This window comes from Lutjanus erythropterus, chromosome 13, assembly GCF_056507025.1.
Source record: "Lutjanus erythropterus isolate fLutEry1 chromosome 13, fLutEry1.hap2, whole genome shotgun sequence".
Taxonomy (NCBI): Eukaryota; Metazoa; Chordata; class Actinopteri; order Lutjaniformes; family Lutjanidae; genus Lutjanus; species Lutjanus erythropterus.
In genome coordinates this window covers 29,060,588-29,086,383 of record NC_139329.1, presented here as the reverse complement: position 1 = coordinate 29,086,383, position 25,796 = coordinate 29,060,588, and the positions used below count along the sequence as shown (strand labels likewise).

The window sequence follows — 25,796 nt, the reverse complement described above, 5'->3', positions numbered from 1 at the left end:
TCTGGCAACCGTTGGCCAGGCCCAGTTTTCCCAGTGGACACGATTAAGCGCAAGTTATTAATTAGATCCATTTGTCAACATAACATCATCTCTTCTCTTTTTATTTACCTCTCACACTATTTCTCTTTTTCTTTCCTCTGTGACTTTTCTGGGATGACTAATCGCAAACAAACATGTCCATAACGAAGTTTGCCAACACACTCTCTCAGAAATAAAAGACGCCCTCTTGGGCTGGAAAGAAATGTCAATAATTGGCTGAAGTAGAACAAGCTGCTGAAAGGCAAACTGGGTGATCAATCAATCAACAACTTGGTCAATCACAGTCCTTTGTCACATGACTGGGTGACTTTTAGCTCTTTATCTGAGACTGTTTGCTCTTCTGCAAAGGAACACATTAACACTGCATGCATCTATGCATCCTTGCATGAACACATGCATGTTGGTGAAGTATTGAGTCATGTTTTGTGTCTTTAGGGTAAAATTGTTTCATGTCATCTAATTTCAAAGACTTACTTAAAGGATAATTCATCTTTATTTTACAACTTTGGTCTGATTTCTCTCATGATGTTGCCTGAATTGTCAGCTGGTTACACTCCATTTCCATAGAGGCCAGCATATACACCTGAATCTAACATCATTTTAAGTCAACACTGGTGCGTTTCCATGCCAACATACTCTGTTTTTGCCCCCACAGTCTACGGTGAGTGTGTGACGGGTGGTTACATAACTCAAGTCAACCATAAAGCGTGAAGATAAGCTGTGTGTTGTGTTGTGTTTGCTGCCACAGAAAAATAAATAAAGAATTCTGGGCTGACATGAGGTTAACTCTGGTAATTAGTTAACTCTGCTGCTACATAAACACATCAGAAAAAGTTTATCTACACTCTTCTCTTCTTTAGTCAACTTGAAACAGCCTCAATAGCAGCATCTATCCTGTCCATAGTGGTCACCACTGTTATTACTCCTCCTTGGTTCTAGCATTCAGCTTGATAACAACGTTAATCCCACACCGTGGTGGTGACTGACTAATCATCAGTCATCCCATGGCACTGACTGGTTGTTTATTTTCTAATCAAGAAACTGCTATTACATGCCACAACGCCAGTCCAGAGAATCATTCGACTCGATGGACCCAGGAGAATCATGTTTAAGATTATTTTAATCGCTAACATTAGCACCAGCTTTAGCTTGTAGCAGGAAGAGTCTATGCTGAGTAGAGAAAAAACATGCATGCATGGGTAAAGCAAGAGTATGGGGACAGCTTCATCTGTGTAACTTGGTCCACTTTAACGTCCACTTCAACCAACTTCAACCAACCAAACACTGCCTACAAATGTGGTGTCATCACTACATCATCTTTTACAATGTCGCTCCGGCAATCAAAACCATCACTCTATGAATTATGGTCAAAACTACAAACATTAAAGCTGCAACATATCAGAATTCCTTTAAATCAGGTTATTATTTATCAAAGGGTGTGATGACTGATTTCATATCATCCATTCATTCAGAAAGACTTGATTCAAATGGGTTTTGCTATTTGCTGTCTCTGGATCACTTTTGGAAAAACACTTGTAGTGAAGCATCTGAGATTATGAAAAAACACTTTACCTTTCTCCCCGCCTCATTGTTATGTAAGTTCATCAGACGGCGTGGGGTCTTTCTAATCTCGCGGGCGTCTACGAAGCGGCGAGAGAACTCGATTCCGTACTTGATGTCAGCCGAGCAGCCTCCCCACTTCCACCCTTCCTCCTGATTGTAATACCCCTGCTTCTCCCGATCGCAGCCGCACTGGCTCAGGTTGCCCTGGCTGCACGCCGCTGTGATGGCGTGGGCCACCCCTGCCGCCGTGATGGCATAGGTGAACGCTGCTTCCCGACTGCCTGAAAGAGGAAAAAGAGATCTTTGTTAAGAAATACTGGGATGAGATGAGATATTAGCAGTTTGGAGAAGATTTTAGATGACTGCCACTCTGAAAAATGTGTGACAAAACAACATAATAATGAAGTGCTGTAGTGCTGCAGAGACACCCTGGCCTAAAAATCTTGTTCTCCAGATATAAGAAAAGCAAGTGCAAACCTCAACAAATGTTACATCATCATGATTTTAATAGTTTTTTTCAGTGAAAAGGAAAATTTTGATGCAAAAATGATCATTCCCACTAATCATGAATCATTTTGCAATCGCAATATCTGTCAAAATAATAGCAACATGATTTTTTCACCATGCCCTGCAGCCCTAATAATAACATGTCAGATAAAAATGACCGATTGGACAACAGCTACCCGAAAAGCTACCCGAAAAGATTTTGTATATCAGCTCAAAGGACAAGTGCAAGTCATTATTTATTCTAATGCTGACCACTGTCACCTTCTGCACAGCAAAATTTCAACACACCACTCCAGTCACATTATTAGATGCAGCAGACTTTATCCTTGATAAACACCAGAGGAAATTCCAAGTCTGCTACATCATCTTGATAAGCTACCAATTTCTCCCTCTCGCTCCTCAACAGTTTCCCTGCTGCACCTTGGTAGAAATGTGGTCACATTTCCGACCGCAAAGTCCTCGGGCCCGGCCTGCGAGAGTGCAGTGTTGGAATTCCAGTGTGGGGAGAGCTGGTCTAGGTGCTGTCCAAAGTGCTGAATTCCTCTACAGGAGCACCTTGTACTGCTGCCCACACTGCAAACAGCTGGGGTCTGCAGGTCTCGCTGCCTCACTCACACTTCTCACCGATGAGAGACACTCTGGGGAGCAAGAGCCACACGGTACCAAGACGGCACGAGATAAGATCAGCAGCTAAACCTAAACAGGAGACATTTTTACCTGTGCTGTGTGTTATACTCGCGGACTGCTGTGTGAAAATCTCAGGAACGTAATTTACATCTTTCCTCAAATGGAAAGATTACATTATTCTCTATGAATTGAGAAATTTTGTCTGACAGCTTGGGCTTGTGCAACTGGATAAAATGCAAAATGCGCTGTCATTAAAAAGTAATATATAAAAATAAAAAAAATAAGTAAAAATATATTTAAGAAAACAACATTTAAATGATTAATTATTATGAAAACAAATCTTTGGTGCAAATAATGGTTTGTTGATTAATATGATGATTAAAGTGGAAATAGACAACTTTTTTGCTTTAAGTTATTACTGTAAAGTAATTGTTGATTGCACAGAATTATGGCTATGAAATAATGACATCCTCCTTTAGACTGGCTCCCGATCAGTCTCACTTTCACTATGCAACTCTGCCACCATGCACAAATTCTCCATTATAATTGCAATCACTTATGCCTGTTCTCAAATTCAGTATAAAATTGTGACAATTTCAGTTCCCCTTCTCAGTAAACATGCTCCTTATTTCTTATTTCCAAATTGGTGCTGATCACTTCTTCACATGCTCTGAATTCTCAATTAATAAAATGTCAGAAATGGTTAAAATTTAGCTTCTCAAATGTGAATATTTTCTGGTTTCTTTGGTCCTCTAAACTTATTATCCTTGGGACAAAACAAGATAATCAAGGACATCACCATGGGTTCTGAGAAACAGTGATCAACATTTTTCACCATTTTCTGACACTTTATGGAAGAACTAGTCTGTTAATCCAGAAAATTATCAACATTAATCAATAATGAAAATAATTGTTAGTTGCAGCCCTGCTTCTTTGCGTGATTTGTTGGACCAACAATCCAAGTTCTGAACATATTTAATCTAGAATGGTATTTAATGGAGAAAAACTGCAAATCATTATATGAGAATCTGAAACAGGCAAATGTTTGACATGTTTCCTAGATAAATTACCTAAACGATTAATTGGTGGTCAAAATTGGTGGTTGATTAATTTTTCGTTTCAGCACTAAAATGTATCACATTTTTATCATGCAGTCATGTTTTCAATTAGCAGTTCTGTGGGAATATAAACAAGGGCTTTAAGATTAAAGGGAAGCCAAAGGAGGTTCACATTCAGCCAAAAGGTCGATGACAGCAACCATGCCATACCATTCCCTTCTCCTTCTAAATATCCCAGAGTCCTCTACCACTCTCCTAATGGCTGCAGAGGGCTGTCTTAAAAGGCCTCCTCTGGTCTAAAACAGACTGTGGGCTATTACAACCCCGGTCTCCTTTCAACTGGCAGTAATCTGGAAGGGGCCGAGCGGCAGAAACAAGGCTAACCACAGAACACAGAGGAATGTTTTGTAAGTCTTTTGATGTATGTTGTGTAATGTACTCAGTTGCAATTATTTGAATCTCTCTAGGTGAAATGCATTTTTCTGCACTTCAGAGAGCCAAAAGCTCCTTTATGATTTGTTATTTCTCGAGTGGCTTTCAGAGAAACAGCCGAGAAACTTGCCGGATGAGTTTGGCAACAAGCATCACTGTATTACTTAAGATCTAAACAGCTGCTCAGCATTCTGGACATTATGATTTGATGTCACTGTGAGCAGCAGCAGGTTTGGGTGTGAAAAGGAAAGGATATGTCCGAATCTTTGAGGTCATTGATTCATCAGAGACTGATTTATTTAATTAAGTATCATCTAGTAAGAAGAAATGAAATGAAATGTCATCTTTGTTGATGAATTATAAGTTATTGGTAAATATCAACCAGTTAAATCATAGTGAACTGCATTGGAATACATTTTGCCTGTAACATACTCAGAAGCTCAGATGGGACAGATTCACAATGTTTTCAAAGGAATGGACTTTAAACAAATATATAAAACAGTTTCGAATCTGGTGAAACACCCAAACGAAGAAATAAACTTTGTAAACATTCAGTACCTACAATAAATAAGCTGTCAGATACTGCAGACATACCGACAGTCGTGTCCACCAAAAACAGAAATAATATCCTAAAATGAGCGAGTGGAGGAAATGTTTACATCTGCAGCAGCAAAGTACAACAATAAAGTGGAAATTATGAGGAAACAAAACACACCCCAGACATGAGAGAAGAAAATACAGTATGGCCTGTGTCATTTTGCCTGACTAAATAAACATTTAACAATTTTAAAAGTTACTAGACGTAAAATCTTTGCTTATTTTACCTTATTTAATAGGTCCAGACAGTGTGGTCAGATAGATCCAAGGCTGCGAGCGTAAGCTGGAGTCTAGCCGAGGCCTGACTGCTTTGCATAAAGTAGAAAAGTAAAATGTACTACTGCCTAATTTTATGGAGCTTTTTCAGCATTTAAAAAGTAAATTACATTAAGTACTTCTAAATAAACAGCTTATATGCAGTTATTTGCAGCTGTTTTTTATTTCATTTCCTCCTCTTTCTTCAGAGGGAGTTTTTGCACCTCTTATTCAAGTCTCGGGGGCATTTTCTTCTGAACTCTGAGACGTTTTCACCCAAAGCCACTGTTAATTTCCTATCTTGGCACTGGTGCTGCAGAGCTAATACCACGGCCACAGGTTTGCCCGGTGGGGACTGACTCACAACCACTTGCTTCTTTGGTTAGCAGCAGAGCTGTGCCCCACCAGCCTGTGGTAACATTCTGCTGCCCCCACCTCACACACATGCACAGATGCAGGCACACAACTGTAATGTACGTGCATTCACACGCATGCATATGCGCGCAGATGTGACCGGCCACATAATAAAAATACACAACACACTCACACTAACCTCCACCCTCACACACATGCCCTGTTAAAAACACATTTGCACATAGACGCACAAACAGAGCGTCACTGTAATGTTTAAAACAGGATAAAGGCAGTTTCCAGAGAAAGGGTGGTTCCCTGAGCCATAGATGCATGCCCATTTCTGGGCCCATTGAGTTGTGCTGCTCATGGGGAAAATGATGATGATGGGGCTTGTACTGGTTGTCACCCCCTGGTGGGTCTGGCACTGCCAAGGCTCTGCCTGGCCATAATGGAAGCCAATTACACAAGCCATGGAACTGTGGCGATCAAGACCCTCTTTTTTCTTTGTGCAATGAACCAAAAAAGACATCGGAAATCAGACTTTTAGCGCCTAAAATATGTTGCTGCTGGGTATAAATGTCCATGTGTATGGAGCATTCAAGCTCCCGCTTCAATCCAAATCATATTAGGTGTGACGATTCCTGAAATCAAAAACATTAAAACTAAATTCAAACTTTATTCACTCCATATAAATGCAGAGTCATGCTTGAACTGTCAATAACTACCTCCTACACCCCCTTGTCAAATAATGCAAACTGTCCCTTTAAGTAAAATGCATGATGAATAGATTATGCATATTGGTGCCCCAGAGTGACACAAATCAAAAACCCAAAGGTTCCGAGTGCACTGAACAAAACAAATATACTGCAGTAATATAACCACAACCAGAAAACTTAATATTCTAACAACAATGCTCTGTTGTCTTGCGTTGGATGTTGTGTATGAAACATCATTTTCCTCCCTCAGGAAAGGAAGGCCCCGCTTTGCTGAACAGCCATGCGGTTGATGAAAAAGCACCCATAACAGCAGCAGAAAGCCCTACAGAGGCTGGCCCCAGAGTCCTGACAGCCCTCCAGGAGGAACCACCCTGGGATAGCCTCGCTAGCTGCCAGTGGAAAATTGGAGTGACCAGAAAAACCTCAATGAACTTGGAAACATCCAGGAGAGAAGAATGGGGGAATATTAAACCAGATGTCTAATGGAGTTTAGTGGCAAGTGTCTGCTGCACTATCCAAGAAAGTCAGGAAGAAGAAGATCGGCTTTGCTTCACAGAGCAGGTACAAGAGTTCATAACCAAGCATAAAATATCCGGCTATATCCCTGTTTTGGGGACTAAAACCAGAGATGTAGCAGCGCTACTGACTCAGTATGCCTTGGCCTTCACATTAACTGACCACACCACTTTGGACAGCGGCCCCTGCTGCAAAGCCTGTCATGTCTTTTGACCATCTGCCGAAAGTGGGACACAAAAAGAAATCTCTGGATGTAGTGGCTCGCCGCTAAGACGGCAATCTGTGTTTAGAGCCGGAGGCAGGCACACCGCTAGACAAATTTCACATGACACAGCACAGGAGATTTACAACCGACGACACTGTACAGGCCGCGCTGGTGTAGTACAGGCTAGCTGATGTAGTAACACCACTGCTGACCTCAACAGGCCTCGCTTTGTTGACCGCTCGCAGGCCATGGTCAGGCCATGTTGCTGACAAGGGAGGAAAGCGAGAAGATATACTGAAGTAAGTTGGACACGGAGTTCTGTCTATAAACCAACCCAAGGTCAATTTAATTGTGTGTCTGTCCCGTTATGAGATAAAGCGCTGAAATCTAAACTCAAGGAATCTGTTTTCTAGCTGGTGAGTCACAAAATGGGAAACAAACTGCACCATATCACATCTTATACATTTCTTTCTGACTGCTATTTTTGCATTTCTGGGTTACTATTCTCAACTCACCTGCACACAGAAGCGACTGCTTTTTTTAAAAATCCTGTCAGCTGTATGTTAAAGGGATAGTTTGGGTTATTCCATGAAGAGTTGTAGGTGGTTGTTTTTAATAGTCAGCGTATAAGTTACAGTAGATGGCAGTTGGCATACCCCCAGTACGTCACCATAGCCAAACAATGAACTCCTGTAGTGTTGTGAGGAGTGCTGTGGTTTTTTTAGGGACTTAACAAAAATCCATAAAAAAAAAAATCAATTATCAGTTTAAGTGCACACTTACTGTGCTCTCAGAGAGCCTTTTCTGACGGGAAGCTGCTGTTATGTAAGCCAAATATTGCTCTCACTAATTCTAAATCACTAATTCTACCTTACTTGCCTACCGATGCCCTGATCTGTTAGTTTGTTTGTGTTATTATGTGACTGTGGTGTTTTAAAAGGATAGCTTGGATTCACTGAAGTCTAACAGATCCAGGCAGTCTTAGACCAGAGACGCCTGTGTTCTGTTAGAAATTACAGATTTCGCCTGTGGAGTTTTGTCTTATATAAGATCCCTGTCAGAAAAGGTTGTCTGATGGCAAAGCAAAATGGTGAAAATATTCTAAATATAACATGCACTTAAAGTGATAATGATTTTTTTTTTTGGTGGACATCTCATCTAGAACATCTTTTGTTGCTCACTCTGTCCACAGCAGTACATTGTATAGTTTCTGTGCTGATAATCCTTTCTGCTTCTTCAAACTGGGGAGCAAGCCAATCACCATCTAATGGAATTAAACTTAATATTGATAAGCATCTCACACAACCCTGCATCAAATAATCTCAACTATTCCTTTAATGTGTGGTTGTCTGCAGCTTTCTCAGTGCCAGAAGCTAGAGTCAATTTCCTTGTTTGCGTCAGCATACTTGGCCACAATCCTTGATTCTGATTCTGACAAGGTTGCACAAATACATATGAAGGTCTGCAGTGAAGCGTGCAGACAGAGCTGTCCGAGCACAGACATGACTCAGTCACTGCAAAGGTGAGAACGGCTAGATATAGAAAGAGGATAGTGGAAGAAATTCAGCAGATGAACAGGACTGGCGAGAAGGAGTTTAGGCTGGAATACTGGTGGGGGTCTTGCCAAGCCAGAGGAAAACGCACACATGCACAAACACACACATACACACACAGACCGGCAGAGCCCAGCAGTGCAGTTGAATGGCCTCTCTACACAAGACAAGCCTGTTGGTGGAGCAGTGAAGGGGAAAGCTTTTTAAAGGCCCCCCTCATCCCCGGACATGCACTCACACCCCGGGGACAGACAGACAGAGCAGGATTGGATTGCATAAGAAATTACATCTCAACAACACTACGACAACACACTGGAGTTCTGGAGCTTCATATCCATTAAGCACAAAGACATCCTGTCACGGACAAATGGCACTATAGTGAACAAAGGGGAAAGTGTCACCTGCTGGTGGCCAGGAGTCTTTACACTTGTGGTGATGTTGGCTGACAGTGTTAGAGCTGCAACAATTAGTTGTTTAATTGCCAGTTACTTAGACAATCAATTAATCATTTTGAGTAATTTTTAAGAAAACAAATGTCTGAAAGAATTCTCTGATTTTAGCTTCACAAATGTGAATATCTCCTGGTTCATGTAAGTCCTCTATGACAATAAACTGAATATCTCTGGGATGTGTGCAAAACATGACCTATGACGAAATCAGTTTGGGCATTTTTCACATTTTATGAACCAAACAGCTGTTTAATTAATCAAGAAAATAATAGGCAGATTAATCAATAATGAACATAAACTTATGTTATCACCCCTAGACAGAAGATAATAAACAAGACAGGAAACTTTTTTCCTTATATAGAGAATTCCCCAAACTCACCTGCCACTTAGCCTAAATTACCAGACCACCTTATTTTAAAGCTGGAAAAAGAGATAACCAAAGTATTTTTGTAGATAAAAATTAATTGGTTTTAAAGGGACAGTTCACCCCAAAATCAAATATAGATTTTTCTCTTAGTGCTATTTATCCATCTAGTTAGTTTTGGTGGGAGTTGTTGAGCTCATTTGAAAAATTCAACATCAATGTCTCTCTTCAGAAATCATGCCTCGGCTACTCAAGATAACCCACCAACCTTACTGTGAGCAGTTTCATGTCAAGAGTACGAAGAAACTGGTTCCGGCAGATTCTACTGCAGAAAGAAATTTGTTCCCACACAAAACTGTTTGCAACAAAGTCTGTGGATTATTTTGAGTGACCAGGTCATGATTTCTAGAAAGAGACACTGCTGTTGAATTTTTTTGAAATATATTTTTTGGTGCCTTGAGCACCACAGGTCGAGTGCAATCCAGTTCTGTTACATTCAAGAGAAGGCAGACATCTTGACAGCTGATATCTCTAAAACTCCGCAACTCACACCAAAATCATCTAGATGGATAAATAGCGCCAAAGGTAAGAGGGGAAATATTTATTTTTGAATAAATCTTGTTGAGGGTTTTTCTACTCATTCCCACTACTCTCTCTCCCTTATTCCACATCAACTCTCCAAATAAGTGTCCTTCAGCCAAGCCAAGAAAGTCCACACACTTCATTTAAAAAAGCAAAACTTTATACAACAAGATAAATATATGAGACATACCACAAAAAGCTTTGGTAAAAGAGTGAATCAAATGAAAATCTTGTAGGCACTGACTGTTGATATAAGTTCATGCACACACCACTGAAAAAGTTATTTTTCCACCTTGTACATATATAATAAAGTTATGACACCCAAAATACTGAAAACAAGCTCTAAGCAACTCCGAGCTGGCGCTGGAACTGTGACTCCAGGGCCCCATGGAAGGGGAAGAAAGTTGGAGGAAAACCCCTTGCTTTGTATACCAATCACTGAACTGACTAATGCACTCTCTACTACTGTTTTCCGTTCCGCTTTATGTACCGTTGCTATGAACATATGCTCCCAGCAAATTATAGACAAAGTTGTGGTCCGTGAGGTTTGCAGCTTGAGGAATTAGCACAGCCGTGTTCCTGTACAATAAAATAATATTGTTTTACCAGAACTAGGCTCCACATTCTCAGTGTACTCACATCATGGAGCTGGGGAAGTGACACGCTTTGGCACACATGCTCGCTGTAGGGTCCCGAGTTTGTTTCATATAATAAGGAGGGCTTTGAGGAGTAAAGCTAAAACAATTATGAGGGTATTTAACGTTGCCAGTATTAAATGCGGAGAATCTAAGTAAGCTGCCTCCCAGGCATAGAAAATTGGGCTGGCATCTCAAAAGCATCCTTTTTCTTCCCTGATCTCCCCGAGGTGGAGATAAAGCTTTTTGACTGAATACCGAGACTTGCTAAAACAGGCACAAATCCTTCTTCCCACCCTTTCATCCTAATAATGAGGCCGAATCAGGACCTCACCTGCTCAGATCTGGAAATGTAGGCCTGTATGTGCTCTACATGGTAATCATCAAGTTCATTTGAGGACAGTGTTGAGGATTTTCCTCAATTTCAATCCCATTTGATTTTGTTTCATCTTCTATGGAAACACATTTAGCGAGATATATATCAATCCCACATGATATCGTTGAAGATATCATTATCATCATCACTATAATCAGAGAGTCAAATATGCCACTGATGACATGTTTCCTTTCTCATTACAAAAGAAACCTCCAGACCTAACATTTCCATATTCTCTGATATTCATCTAACCCTCAAATAAAGCTCCAGGTCTCTTAACATCCTCTTCCTCAAAGCCACTGAATCTCCGTCTCTCTGTGCTCTCACCTAAGTGGGCCAGTAGCGGTGTGATTGTTGGCACATGTAAATGTCCAGTGGCGGCCCTGCGTGTAGAGAATACAGTGATCGGCCTGGGATTCTGTGGAACAAAGCGCGCTGTGAGATTACAGTTGATCCTCTCGCATCCTGTTTCCTCCTGCGTCTAGCGGCACTGGCAGACACAGACAGACGCAGATCCCACCGATAACACATCACCGCGGGGTTGGGAGGGGCCATACACACACACACACATACGCAGGGGCCCGACCCGAGGGCCAGGGCCCAGAACGACCCCAGGCCACGTCAGCAGACAGACGGTGGGTGGGCAGAGGGAAAGGAGAGGGACCCTAGCTCCCGACACACCCACACACGCACACACACACAGTCTGAGACAGAGACGGAGCTGATGAATGAACAAGCGAAAGGAGCCTGGCAATGATAGCACTGTTTGGTTGCGTAGGACGACAGGCCCCACCCTACATCCAGACGCATGTTGTGGGCAGGGGATGTGAGGCGAAACATTGGGAGAAAAAGAGGAAGAGATGACCTTTAGCGAGCCGTGATGACCACAGCCCACACACTGTAGAACAACAACACATCAGACTCTCCTATCTGATAAAGTTAGGGGAAAGATCCTACACACTGGGACGCACACACATACACACACACACTGTATGTTTGCTCTGAACTCACATAGAGGAGGGCAGAGAGGATTACGGCTACCCACATGATGATGGGCTGAAAAATAGGCCTTTTATCCACCACCGTTCCACCATAACACAATGCACGCATCATTTCCACGCTGTTATCCGCATGGTATCCAGCACTTGGCTGCCTGGTGGTGAATCTGCAGTTTTGCTGGTAGCTCAGCGCTACGATGCATTGCAGATATTTTATCTCTTTGCATCGATATAGCATCTTTTCATGATAATGGCATTTTTTTTTTTTTATCTATACGGGATAACAGAATTGGGTGAATGATTACATATCTGATTCGATAACCACAATTTGCCTGCAGGGTCACAACCAACAAGAAACTAATCCCACAAAGGGAAAAACCTCGGCGGCAGTGAGATGATTGATGGTTTTTTGGGAAAGTTCACCAGTGTCAAAGTATCCAATTGTGTGCTCTTGAAAAACCCCCAGTTTTGAAGAATGGGTTTTTGACTGTCTTTATTAAGCTAGTCGTGGGTATAACGCTCATAGCCAACTGACTAAGCTCATATGTCAAACAGGGCAACGTTGCAGTTTCTTCAAGCAAGAATTTAACTGTGAAGCCTCACTCCCTAATGATGATAGGCTTTAAAACATGAGAAGCAAAGAGATCTGTTGAGTTTGTAGATTATTTATTCTTTAAATTTTGAATAATCATTGGGTTGACAACATATGTGGCTACAGTTACACTGCACAACTGACTTATTTGCTTTCAAGGGAAGAATGTTTATCCTGTAGTTGATATTTAACTTGAATGTCTGTGTTTGAGACGGCATCACCACATGATTGAAAAGGAGTTTGTTGAAAAAGTTCAGCTGGTGGAAATTAATATTTCAACTTGCATTTCCTTTTACTTTGTCAAAATGAGAAAACAAAGCACGAATGGAACCACATGGTCATTTGAATAGATTTTCTCGTCCGTTCATTATTAGCCTTAGGTTGGACTGTGATGTTGTACTTGCATTCTGCGGGGATATGATTTCACCACAAATGACCATCAACTGATTCCGAGAAGGGGAAGGAGCGCCGCCAATGCATTTATAATCTGCAAGTATTTTGTTGTCCTCAAAGCAGGAGCTTGTAGTGCTGTGTGCTGCATGAGAGGAGAAATGCTAGATATGTGTGGGGGGGTTGGGATGAATGGCTATTTTAAGCCTTCACCAACAAATAAAATTTTAGGATCATTATCATTAAATTCAACTACCACTGTATTTTTTTTAAATTCCACCTGATTCAATGTATTAAATCACTGTGACTCAGATTTCTGGATGTGAAAACTGCTGTGTGCTTTTTTTATAGTAACAAGCCAAAGAATTGTTTTCAATGAGGGAGCTGCTCCGGAATTTTGATTGACACCACAATGAAAACAGCCATCAATCTTTTCGACTCGAGAACATATTAAAGGGATAGTTCTGATTATTGATTATTGAAGTGGGGTTGTGTGAGGTACATATATAGTTGGGGTATCAGTGTAGCTCAGCAGTGAACTGCTGCAAAAATTTATATTAGTTTAAGTCTACGCTATATTTAGAATATTTCCACTTGCCATCAGACAGCCTTTTCTGATTGGAAACTGCGGTTATATAAGGTAAATATCACTCTCTCCAAACCAACCAGAATCCATTGGCAAAATCAGCCATTTTATCTGTGAGTTGCTGGTCTACGCTGCCTCAATGTGTTAGTTTGTTAGTGTTATTATGTGACTGGTGAATTAACAACACAAACTAACTGATCAGGGCAGCAGTAGACCAGCAATTCCTGTGTTCTGTGAGGTAAAATTACTGATTTGCCCAATGAAGTCTGGTTGAGTGACAGAGAGCAATATTTGGCTTATATAATGGTAGTTGTTTTGTTGGGTGTTTGACAGCAAGGTAAAGTAGTGAAAATTGCACTTCAACATATTTTTTCAGGTGTGTCTTTTTTAAGTGGCTAAAATATGTTTTCCTGCTGACCCTGTCCACAGCAGTTGCTTAGGTTCAATGCCGAGTATTTCAACATGCTCCCAATATCATGACAGTATAGGTGGAGTGAGCAGTGGTCTAATATAAAACAATTCTCTAGTGGGGACTTTGCTATTGATTCACGCTGCAGCAGCATTTTCCAACAAGGTAGCATAAATCGACAGAACACTGGTATAAACTGATCTACTGATCTACTGACTGGTATAAACTGACTATCTATAATTATCTCATCCAAACACACTTCAAATAATCTGGATTATCCCTTTAACTATAACAGTGTAAAAAAAACATGATGTCTTAAGCTATTCTGATCAACAAAAGAAAACCTGCACTGTGTTTTTCAAACTTCTTGTGCACAAGGCACGACCAAATTCTCACGACACACCTGTATTCATATCCGTGCAAAATTGCCTCTGTAACCAACTTAACCGATGGCAGCAATGATCACTGGCCAAACAAAAGCAAAGTTCCTGGAGTGCAGGTGGAAAAGATGAAAGCTTTTTAAAGGTATATTTTTTAAGGTATAGAATTTCCCTCTGTGTTGGGAAATGCTGATATAATAAATCAAAAATTCTTTCTTAACTTTTATATAGTTATATCCTGCAGTAATAATGTATGGTTGATACAAAATCCCACGGCACACCAGGACTTGCCTCACACGCACCGTATGGGAACTACTGGCTTAAGACATAAAAAGTCCATATCCAATCGTCTCTGACACAGTGCATCCAAACATAAAAAGTCTCCAAAACCTTCAGTCTTCAACAAATTCATCTTTTATTTTTTTTTTAAAAAAGGCATGGAATGTAAAACATTAAGCCAAAATCTAAAAACTTTTATCAACCACACTTAGAGCCTTCCACTGTTTAAACTGTGGAAACAGAACCCGACCTCAGTATTGAGTTATGTCTGGCTCTGTTTGTAGTGACCTTTCCCCTCCTCTGAGAGGGAGCTCTGATCCTCCAGCTCCCGATCAAGTACATGCCTGTCCAGGAGTTCTTTCCACAGAAGTGCTTCTCACTGAGCCTGCTGACTTAAACATCTGACTAGACGCTGATTTGGCCCCTGCCGTCCTACACTCATGGCAGGTGGATCGGCCACTGCCTTCACCAAACTGTAAGCCTCCAAGGGGAGATAGGTGAACGAAGGACTGGCTGGGAGGTGATACTACAACAGAGGGTGGGGAAAATACAGACATAGACTCTCTCTCTATCTTTCTATTCTCCAACCTCCTTTCAGCCTAAGCCTTCATATTTGACCATACTTGTGTTTGTTTTTGGTAACTACTCTTATCCGGTTTTGCTGTTCTCATCCTTTCTAGTCATGCAGGACTTGGGGCAACAACTCAGTGGCTATCTAATGTAAATGTGCGAGTGAGACAGAAAAAGGGAGCAAACTGAAGAGAAAGCGAAAGGAAGAGAGGTATGATGTAGGTCACAGAGCAAATCAGGCTTTTCCTTGCATCTTTTCTGAAACCTTTTTGTGACAAACTAACATGAAAAAAATATGTATTGCCTGCAATTCTCCCTGAGCCTGTCAATCTGGTCTTTAAACTACAGACTAATTCTGACCAGCATTTCTGGCACAACTGAAAAAAACACACAGCAGTATTCCCTCTCTCACCTGCTCAAGTGCTGCATCCATTCTTGTGCAATGAGCCAGAGGCAGCATGATTGAACTTTTGTAATATTTCACTGCCGGCACAACAAGAAACCTCTTTCAGATGAAAAGCATGAATCAGGACGGTGACAAACTGGCTGGAAAGTCAAACAGAGAGTAACCAGAGCAGGCCGTTTTATGACAAGGGGGCCAGTGTTGGCCTTTGATGCTGAGTGTAGCCGTTGAAAGGTGTCCATTTTCAAGCTCTAATCGCCGACATCGAGTGCATTGCAATCTGAACAGAGCTGTAAGGTGTTCATAAGCAGGTCTTTTAAGTGAAGGGCATCTCTATTACAGGTGGTTAACCAAAGGAATGTCTGGACTGTAAAAAAAAAATCATACAATTTAGCAGAATCAAGTCATCTTTTCTTATTAACTTAACATAAATATAACATTTTATTTGTTCAAGTTAATTAAAGTTTTCAGAACACTTAAGAACTTCTAAACTTCTAAACTCAGGTCTTTTATTTTGAAATGATGACTTGAATGAATGTACAAACTGGCAAGTGACTCGAGGATGAACTGATTAGATTTTGGTGGTCAAAGTTTAATGACACGTTTTTAGCCAAAACTCAAGATTTCATACACTAACTATGACATATTTACACACAAATATCTAATAGGATAAAATGATGAGGTGACAAGAGTTTATATCTGAAAGGTTAAAGGTCAACTTCACACTGACATCACAATGTTCAGCTCTCTATCAGTCCTCTGTCCTCCTCTGTAAAAACAGTCTCAGATTTATAGGTCAATATAGTTCCATATTAAATTCTTCATTACAGACATTATGAGTCTGGACAAACACGGATGTAACCTGCAACTCAACTGGTTGGTGGAAACATTGACAGCGACTTCGTAATCACCACTAGTGATCAACAACTGTTCCGGTTTGAAATGTTGTTTCAGCTTGGGACAATGCATGTGAGGGTCATGTTACTGTTGGCACAACTTAGCATCTTTAGGCATCTGGCAGTTGTGCTAGCATTGCAGAAGGTGCTTCACCATCTGTTGGCTGGCAGGGATCTGCACTCTACTGAGTGCACTCTTCTACAGTTAGACCTGTTTTCTCAAATATACCTGACTTACTATTAAGTTTATTTGATGAGAAAAGTTTGTTTTCAGTCATTACAAAATCACTTCAACTTGTCTTTTCAAATTAAGTCAACTTGTAATTTTAAGGCAGCTTGGACACAAGCTTTTATTTGGTTAAAACTTTTATTTTTACAGTGTGATGATACTTATTTTTCCAAGGCAAAACATAATATCAAAGAAAAAAAAAAGTACAAATGTCTGGTAGTGGAATCGATGACCAAAATATGAATCACCACGGTTGCAAAATAGAGGGTTCATTTGATACTGTATGTAAGTTAAAGTTGAGGCATGGGGCAAAGATCACTCACTGAATCTAAAACACGTCAGCGTATTACATGAGATGTGTAACAGAAACCACATGGGGCTTTCGATGCACTTCACGCGTGGGTGACACACTTAAATATGCATAATAAAACGGCATCAACAAATCACGGCCACGGGATCAGGCTTGACAGAAATATTTAAAATAGGATGATTCATCCAGAAACCAGGCCAAGCATTACGATTGGAGGATTGACCACGTTTGCCATTCTTATCCTGAAACCCCCTCCTTTCCTCCTGACCCGCTGATGGATTTGTCTCTAATTTTACTATTACTTCTTAATAGACTGCAACAAGCCACTCAATAACACCCATTTCTGTTAGCACGGGATAATTCATTCCACATTTTCCCAGACTGGAGGTACCAACTCATGCCAACACACCAGAGCAGGGCACGAGGAGAGGACTGCTAAATCTGCTTTTGCGGAGGAAACAGAGACGCACTTAAATTGCCAGTTTCAAATCTCATTGGGAGTTTATGGTGTTGTTCTCCAATTTGTCAGTTAAAGCATAATAAGGGAGCCAACGCTCTTTGCAAAACAGAGAAACTGTTGAGGGAACTAGAATGGGGATGCTTTCATTTTTCCATCAATCCGTCTGCCTTCGAGTCTTGTGTTCAGCCGAGTGTCAGGCAACATGGAAGGTGCCAGCAGAAGCCATCTTCTGAACTGAATATGCTTTTCTGTTGACAGTAGACGAGCGAAATAAATATCGAATGACCAGCCTTTGAAACTGAATCACCTCTGCTGAATGAAGATATCTCAGGCTCTGTAATGCTCAATAACCCAACTATTAATGTGTGCTCTCTTGGAAAGCGAATGTAATACCATGGAGCAGCTCCAGAACAGAAAGACTGCCTCCAAGAGCAGGCAGCACAGAGAGAATGCATTAGACTTGCGGTCGGCTGATCTTTAGTTCTTGAAAAAATGCCGACATCTCCTCCCTCCAGTCCAAAACTAAGACTGGATCACAGAGCGGGGGGAAAGGTTTAGTGTTCATAATTTGGGGGATTTGAATGAAAAACTTAAATGGGAGCAGAACGGGAATAGCTTTTCCCCTGTACTTGATTATGATGATGTGGGAATTTGCAGATTCGGAGAAGGGATTGGAACATTTTGTTGAAGGGGTGTATTCCATGATTTCATATGCCATGCTAAAGAATTCCATAATACAGACAGACATGGTCAGAAAACATGGTTACATCTTCAATCAGGAGCAACAAACACTGGAAACTAACGCCACTGCGCATGTCGTGTGCGAGCTGATGGCAGTTTGACAATAAGGTGTTGAGAGAAAAACGCTAAATCGCCCACTTTTCCACAGCGTCTAACTGGCAGCGGACTTCTGCAGTAGCTGTGGTGTCTGTGGTCTCCCACGATGACCTAGTGGGACACTGCTAAACTGAACGAGCACTGTTGGATCCCAACAGGAGAGCCTGATCCCACTGACTCAAGATGCAGCAGCCACACACCTGTAGCCATCAGTTTTATCTTATCTTTAAGTTTAGGGAGAACAGCCGCAATGTTCAGCTTTGAGGATCATGTATCTCCATGCTAACAAAAAAAATAACCATATATTGAGAGGAAAAGGCAATCAATTAATGGTGAAGTAGTGTAACTGTGAATGAGTGGAACATTCTGAAGGCCAATACAGTCATCGTGTTTCTGCAGGATGAGCTCATTCAACCATAAAAATGTGCAGTAGCTACTAGGACATTTTAGTAGTCATCAGCTACTCCCAAAATATGGTCGACTAGTTGCAGAACCAATAACAAATACAGTAAAGGGTTAACAAATGTAAGCAGGACCAACCTGGGAGGAACTGAAATAGACATATAATACATAGACGCTGCATTGAGAGCTTCACCCTGTTGCTGTGATATGTAGATGTTGTTGCCATACTGGTTTAGGCAAAACTGGTCTGTGAACACATACATTTTCTTCAGTTCTGGATAAAAAGCACTACAACAGAATTTCAGTGACTCGTGTCATATTCAAAGGTTTATTATCTACATGGAGGGAAAAAGGGTATTTTTTTCTAACTTACTCCCTATAGCTCATGAACGGTTGATTATAAGAATGACTAATTGAGAAATGTGAGCATTCTAGTGTTTTTATCAAGAAAACACAGATGCATTTACATGTATTTGTTCACAGGAAAGTCTTAAGTGGCCGAAAATGGTGGTGATGCTGACATATGATCCAAAGGTCAGTGCTGTTTCTATGTATATATATCTATGGTAGGTGAACTAGCAAGACTCCTCAAATGGCTCTGAGAGGTTGTTTACAAATGAGCCACGATCATTGGGCTAAACCCCCAGCAAGCTTGTCTGAGTTGTAGATCCTGTCTGAGTGCAGCAACAACCCAACCACTTTCTTGCAGGGATTACGGTAGTCTTTTACTTTTTAAATACAGCAAATTCTCTTTATATAACAACAAAGCTCTATACATCAACAACCGCAGTTATGTCCACTTTCAGTCACAATGCTTCTTACTCCATCTTGCTCTTGCTGCATGTGTGCTGCTTTAGTGCCCAACGCTGCATATCATTGATGTACTGGGTAACTCTGTCTCGTCATTCATCTGTGGTTCTTGCATGGTCTGGTAATAAAGCAGTGGCAATGCATTTACAGCAGATATGTGGCTGGGGGTGCTGTGGGTAACTGTTTTTGACCAGTCAAAGTTGTCATGCATGACCTCATCCACAACAAAAAGTTCAGTTCCTACTTGATTTCTCCCAAAATCCTTCCTGTGTGCATGTAAGCGTACTGGGAGATCTATGCATCCATTCAATATATATTAAATCTAAAGTCTCAATATGTAACAATTGTTCTTTTCCTCACACAAATCAGCATCCAAGGGACAAAACTCAACCATTAGATTGCTGCTGAGATGCTAACACAAAAACATGCAGCTAATATGAGAACCTGGGGGGCTTATTACAGAACACTGCCACTTTCCTCATGATAAGACTGTTTCTGGTTAATACTCTGCACTGTTAGACAAAAGCCTGATTGACTGCAGATCACCACAGAAAGTCGCCACAATTTACCATTAACCATCATTTCTGGTAAGCGAAGATGAGGACGATGGGTGTCCCAGCTGACAAAAGGCTGGTTCTCACGTACCCACAGGTCTCTCTTAAAGTGTGCTGGGTGCACAGATCCACAGAGAAACCTGAATATCACCAGTCAGTAGAAACAACATCTGGATGTGCCAGCCAGTGTCAGCACTGTTCAACGACAATTAAATTAAGGAGATGTGTTGGCAAGTCAATATTACTATACAGTGAGTCCAACATGAGCAATCACTGGTTTCACGTCCCCTGTTTAACCAGATTGCCTAAACCAGTTATTTATGATTGAAAAGTCTTGAAATTATTAACCACACTTTCCACTGTAAATGTCCTGCTGTATTTTCACGGTTGCATGCGCCTGCATGTTAAAAATACAGATGATTATAATGAACTATGCAGGTACTTTCATTTATCCCTCTTTAAATAGAGTGAGCTGTTTAATCACCTGACTGCTCGTATTTGCTTCCTGCATTGATCAAATATTCTAATAATGTATAGTGCCTTTGTGCTATTACAAAATAATCACATTAGCATCAGTGATAATGAAATTTGCTGTTAATCCGCTGTCACTGTTTTAATATAGCACAAGAAAACTCACAACACGCTCATCAGGTAATATTATCATACCTGTCAGAGCCAAAAAGAAGCTCGAAATGTTCATATTCCCAGTGTCCAGTGTGAGGCAATACCCAGCGGTGAGAGGATTTTTCAGCTGAGTTCAATTCAATTCAGTACAACTTTATTTTCTGTGCAACTAATGTTCCAGTCAGTGAGTGAATTTATTGTTCATCTCTGAATTTCTGGCTCACTTTTTTACCACAGTTTATGAAGAACACATTTATTACACAATAATATTTGTGTGTGAATGGGTGTGTGTTCTTGTTTTGTCTTGGCCAGTCACAGAAATACATCATTAAAATGTAAAACATGGATTTTCTTACAGTTGCTGTTGCTTTCAGCTCTACATGTTTTTCAATTTAGCAACAACACCTGAACCTCTTTAGGACCAGTGAACCCACATCGCGATCACAAAACCATTGCACAAGCCTCTGTTTTAATAACCGACCTGACGGACACAGAGCTGCTGTGCGGGACTCAATGCAGCCGTGGGTTCCACCTAATAAGCCAACACTCTCAAGAGGAACAAACAATGTGCCATTTTCTCTTTTTGCCCCCGTGGAGGAATAAATCTATTCATTTAAAGCAGAGAGCTAGAACCCAATGTTCCTGCATCCCTGTCACGGGGGACGAATCTAAGAGCAGGAATTTACTCATTCAAGAGCATACAACAGTTTTTTAAAACTATCGAGAACAGAGCCACTGAGTGAGATTACGCTCACATGGGGGCCATAGAACATCATAATTTGTAGTCCAAAACTGTACTTAACAAAGTTCAAGCTCGGCTGCCAGATGTGTTCTTTTGATTTATCAAATAAACTTACATGAACCTGTACAGTCAGGTTTATATTTGTTGTATATTATCTGCATCTGTGACTCAAATAGGACGACAGAAGCACAGATTTGTGGTGCTTATAACGTGGAACATATACATGAAAAAAAAGCAGAAAAATAAGGCCTCATTCACTGGTTATATTCTTTATTGTCTTTGTGAATCCGTCATGGGAACCCTGAGCAAAATCAAGTTCCACATTGGTCTAAAAGAAGACGTCATCGCTGGAATACTTTATTGAGAAGGCCACCAAGTCCCATCATTATTGGACAATCATGGCAGGCCCAGTAGTCATCGCTCTCCGACCAGAACTGGACACCAACAGTGCGGGTGCATGAAAGATTTATTTGTGTAGATCCACTATGGAAACCAAACAAGAAGAAACATGAAATTCACATGACGCCATTACGGGATGTAGATGTTGCATCGTGGAAGAGCCCCGATTGAACGGCCTCAACCTGACTGAGAACACACACAAAACGTACACATCCTCATGAGAAAAAAAGGGCTGTGTGAATGAGAATGTATAAATAGAGATTACAGAATAATACATAAAAACACAAACATCATCCTACAGAAATACAGAGCTGACAGACAGATGCTTCTGATGAACAAGTGCCTAATATTCCTCTCTACGCCCTTCAAACGGGCATAAAAGAACAGGCCGAAGGGTGGATGTCGAGTGTTGAGGAAAACAACATGAGCTCCATTACAAAAGAAAGCGCCACATTCACAACAAAGAAAAAATGCTTTTGGAGAGGGAGCTGGAGCTAATTCAGCTACTCCTTAAGAGGAGTGATTGTTAACAGAGCCACTGGATTAAATGCACAGCCCAACCGCAACGTAATGGCAACAAAGCATCTTCTAAATGAAAGGAAATATATAAAAGTCCCTGTAAAACAAAAGCGATGCAAAAGAGGTTTGCGGAATGCCAAGTCTCTCAAACAAAAGCGTCGTAAATGTAAATGTTTGTCTGCTTAACGTCTATTTCTGCATGTATGTGCACACTCTCATGAGCCAGGCAGGCATGGACACAACCAATTTTGCCCGATTAACAACAGATGTGTCCATCTATTTTGGTTCGACAAGCGTTCTCTGCAATAACACCATTAGTTGTCTCCTCATTTGCGATATCATTTTTCAACCATACGTTTTCCCCATTAGGGCTCCAGTGCCTTTCGGTAGCTTTTCCATAACTTTGGCATAGCCAGCGACGGACGGCATGCTGCTAACCAACAGGCTCACTGCACTGCAGAACCTACATCAACAGAAACCAGAGCGCGCTGGAGAAATACAACATTGTCAACTGAAAAGAGGACAACTAAGATGGGCTGGAATCAGCAGTATATGAGGTCCTCTTGAGCAATGCCAACACGACTGGTTATACAATAGAGAGTCAAAGAGACTGTGTGTGTTGCTGGTTTGAGTTTTGACTGTGTGATGTGTGCAGCTTGGGTTTGGCTTATGAACAGCCGTATTTCATGGGGCTCAGAGGGTCGGGGGCTGGTACCGCATTTTTGATACTCTTCTTGTACTGTTTCTTAACAGTACAAGACAATAAGATGGCTCAGAACACACATTATGTAACTGCTGTTCCCTCTGTTGGCATTATCACTGTCAGCTTCATTATCATTACCAAATGACGGTGATCACAGGCAGCTAAAAAAAGTCCTCAGCTTTAACACTTAACATCCAAGCTTTAATCCCCTTTTGTAACATGTTTTTAGTTGTCAATTATTCATTTAATGACCCGCTGTGAACAACACAAACACACTTGAAGAAGATCTGTCACTGATAATATTCATACAATCACATGAACTTTGATATTCCCCTTCTGTTACCCTTTAAACAGCTTCAACGAAACAAAAATAGGATTCCATACTGCACAACAGTATCTCATATAGTGTATATTCTGGTGTTGGTTTGTTCCAGTGAACATTTCAGTCAAACTGAGGACATATTCAAATTCCAGATGCCATTTTTATAGCTGCAATATTAAAGGTATAGTAAGCGATAGTTGATTGCTGAGTCTTATTCCCACCAAATACAGACAATATGGGGCCAAGCTCAGATCAAGCCATCAACCCAAAGTGTCAGTCGACTATCAACTATCTTACTGACATGTGATCGGCCAAACTTTCCTATCATGAGCTAGATTTTCTAAAGCCTTAAAATAGAGCCAAAAGTAGGTGCAATAGTCTCTCAGACTGCTTGAATTACATTATACTGAAAGGCTATTATGGATTTTTTTGCTCAGTGACACCAAAAACAAACTGCATAACCCAACTTTAAGCATAAAATCTTGCACATCACTTTAGATCTATGTACTTTTAAAGAGACAGTGCACCTCAAAATCAAAAATGCATATTTTTCCCTTGGCCTGTAGAGCTTTTCATCCATCTAGATTTTTTTGGTGTGAGTTGCAGAGTCCTGGAGATACTGGCTGTAGAGATGTCTGCCTTCTCTCCAACATAATGGGACTAAATAGTACTCGGCTTGTGTTGCTCAAAGCATCAAAAAAATGCATTTGAAAAATTCAAAACCACTGTCTCTGTCCAAAAATCATGACCTGGTTGCTGAAGATAATCCACAGACCTTGTTGTGAGCAGTTTCATGTAGGAACTACTTTCTGACTGCATTAGAATCTACCAGAATTACTTTAGAAACTTCTGGAACTACTTTCTTTTCAACTAGAAAGAAAGTAGTTCCACATTCAATTTGCATTACATTTTTTCAAATGTATTTTTTGATGCTTTGAGCCATTTAAGTCCCATTATACTGGAGAGATGGCAGACATCTCTATGGCCAGTATCTCCAAGACTGCAACTCACGCCAAAGAAATCCAGATGGATAAACAGCACTACAGGCCAGTGGAAAAATATGTATTTTTGATTTTGGGGTGAACTGTCCCTTTAATTCAGCATGACATTTGGGGGACCTCAGAAAGATTTACGATCCAAAAACCTGACATTGCTGCAAGTCAACTCTATTTTTTTATTTTTACCCTTCCTTGTATCAGAATCAGGTTTTTAGATCTTAGTTTTTTGTTTTTTGTTTTTTTTGGTTTGTTCTGTTCCAAAGTATTGGCATGTTTAATTAAATTATCACAATGTAATTTAAACACAGAATTAAGGGCCTGATTTTAGCTTCAGGCTCCCTTAACAGGTTAAGCCAGTCATGTCCAAGAGTTTGAACTCGACTTGCACAATGTGGTAAAAATATCATATTGAGATTACAACGTGATTCACAATAAATCAATGATCATTTTGGCATCACAATTTTCATTTTCACTATAATAAGCTATTCAAATCATGATGATGTGACATTTGTTGGGGTCTGTACCAAACAAACCTGTTTCCTTTCATCTGGAGAACAAGATTTGTTGGTCAGAGTATCTCTGCAGCACTGCAGTACTTCATTATCATGCTGTATTCTCACACATTTTTCCTTTATCAAGAAACTGCAGCTTCTGCAATCTCGATATGCATTTGGCCATATTGCAAGTTCAATAATATTTCTATTAACTGTGCATCCCTAGACTGTTACATAACATGCTACGTAACATGTTCTAACCACCAGAGAGTCCTGCAGGCCAAAAGACGTTAACCCTGAATCAAAGCATTAACTCAAAACTAACCTCACATAAACACCTGTTAATAAACACAATCCCAGTTCGACTGTAACTAAAAAAGGTTTGACACAAAATGAAACTTGCTCATTAAGAAAGTGATTACTGGCAGAAGTGACATACAAAAAAACATATCCTCACTCCAGCAGCTAAAGCTCCAAAAGGTTCTCCTGAGGACAGCCACAGACACAAATATACACAGTGCCCTCTCCCTCTTGTGACAGAACCCAGACTGACCTACTCGCAGCTCCTGGCCGAAGACTGTCCTCTCTCCCAGTGCCGAACAGTTCCAGCGTCCATATCGGAACTGGTATTGACACTCATTGATGCCCATCTGGGCGCCTTCGCCCACAACAATGATGGCGTCCGGGCGGCTCTGGCAGATGGCCCGCTGGCGAGGTGCCAGCCCGGGAATCTTGTTGCAGATGATATTGGCACCCAGAGCCACCACCGAGGACAGGGCCCTGCCAAAGGAAGAGAAACACACACACACACAGACTCAAGTTAGAACTTCCAGAGGATGGTCAGACTGACTCACTTGTGTGAGACTCTCCAGAGCAGGATTCAATTTGACCAGTGATTGATGCACGTTCCGTACTGAAGTGAAAGCTGCGCTGCATGAAAGTATGGCTATTTAATGGATTAGAGGTAAATCAAAAAACCTGAAAACTTAATCCAATATAAAAAAAACATACAGGGGAAACTTGCTAAAACAGCACAGGGAGAGAAAACAAGATGCTTATTTG

At 40.9% G+C, this 25,796-nt stretch overlaps 1 protein-coding gene across 2 annotated transcripts in view; it reads right to left on the bottom strand.

Annotated features, from left to right (window-relative positions):
• The window catches only part of wnt7bb (wingless-type MMTV integration site family, member 7Bb), a 42,351-nt gene that overhangs the window by 7,403 nt on the left and 9,152 nt on the right, over nt 1-25,796 (bottom strand). For both annotated transcript variants that reach the window (XM_084733405.1, XM_084733404.1), the window contains exons 2-3: nt 25,288-25,514; nt 1,612-1,883 (exon numbers count right to left, since the gene is read on the bottom strand). In XM_084733405.1, coding sequence (XP_084589531.1) covers nt 1,612-1,883; nt 25,288-25,514 — 499 coding nt within the window. The remainder of the gene's footprint in view (nt 1-1,611; nt 1,884-25,287; nt 25,515-25,796) is intronic.